The sequence below is a fragment of the Buceros rhinoceros genome, unplaced genomic scaffold (assembly GCF_000710305.1).
Source record: "Buceros rhinoceros silvestris isolate BGI_N320 unplaced genomic scaffold, ASM71030v1 scaffold20810, whole genome shotgun sequence".
NCBI lineage: Eukaryota > Metazoa > Chordata > Aves > Bucerotiformes > Bucerotidae > Buceros > Buceros rhinoceros.
Window position 1 is genome coordinate 3,763 of NW_010390420.1, and position 470 is coordinate 4,232.

At 66.6% G+C, this 470-nt stretch overlaps 1 protein-coding gene across 1 annotated transcript in view; it reads left to right on the forward strand.

The window, feature by feature from the left end:
- The window catches only part of DPYSL5 (dihydropyrimidinase-like 5), a gene marked incomplete at its 3' end in the record, with an annotated part of 3,579 nt that extends 3,365 nt beyond the window's left edge, over positions 1 to 214 (forward strand). Inside the window, exon 9 of the mRNA XM_010137860.1 lies at positions 7 to 214. Within this exon, the coding sequence (XP_010136162.1) occupies positions 7 to 214 (208 nt within the window). The remainder of the gene's footprint in view (positions 1 to 6) is intronic.
- Positions 215 to 470: the final 256 nt, after the last annotated feature.

Sequence of the window (470 nt, forward strand, 5' to 3'; positions counted from 1 at the left end):
GCCCAGGACCATCTCAGCCAGCACCCAGGTGCAGGGTGGGGACATCAACCTGTACGAGAACATGCGGTGCCACGGGGTGCCCCTGGTCACCATCAGCCGCGGACGTGTGGTCTACGAGAACGGCGTCTTCATGTGTGCCGAGGGCACCGGCAAGTTCTGCCCGCTCCGTTCCTTCCCCGACTCCGTCTACAAGAAACTGGTGCAGCGGGAGAAGGTAACGGGGATGGCGGGGCTGTGCCGGTGCTGTGCCGGTGCTGTGCCGTGGCGTGGGGCAGGGCTACCGGTGCTGGGAGGACGGGTCTGTGCTGGGGTCGGTGCCACGCGGGAGCGCAGCGTGCCTCATGCCGGCGACAGGGGACAATGGTGGTGGCAATGACAACGGGTGAATGATGGAGGACCCTTCCCCAGGCCCTTGCCCACCTGGCGGCGGTGTGGAGGGTGTGGGACAGTTGCTCTGTGCGCTGCTGCAG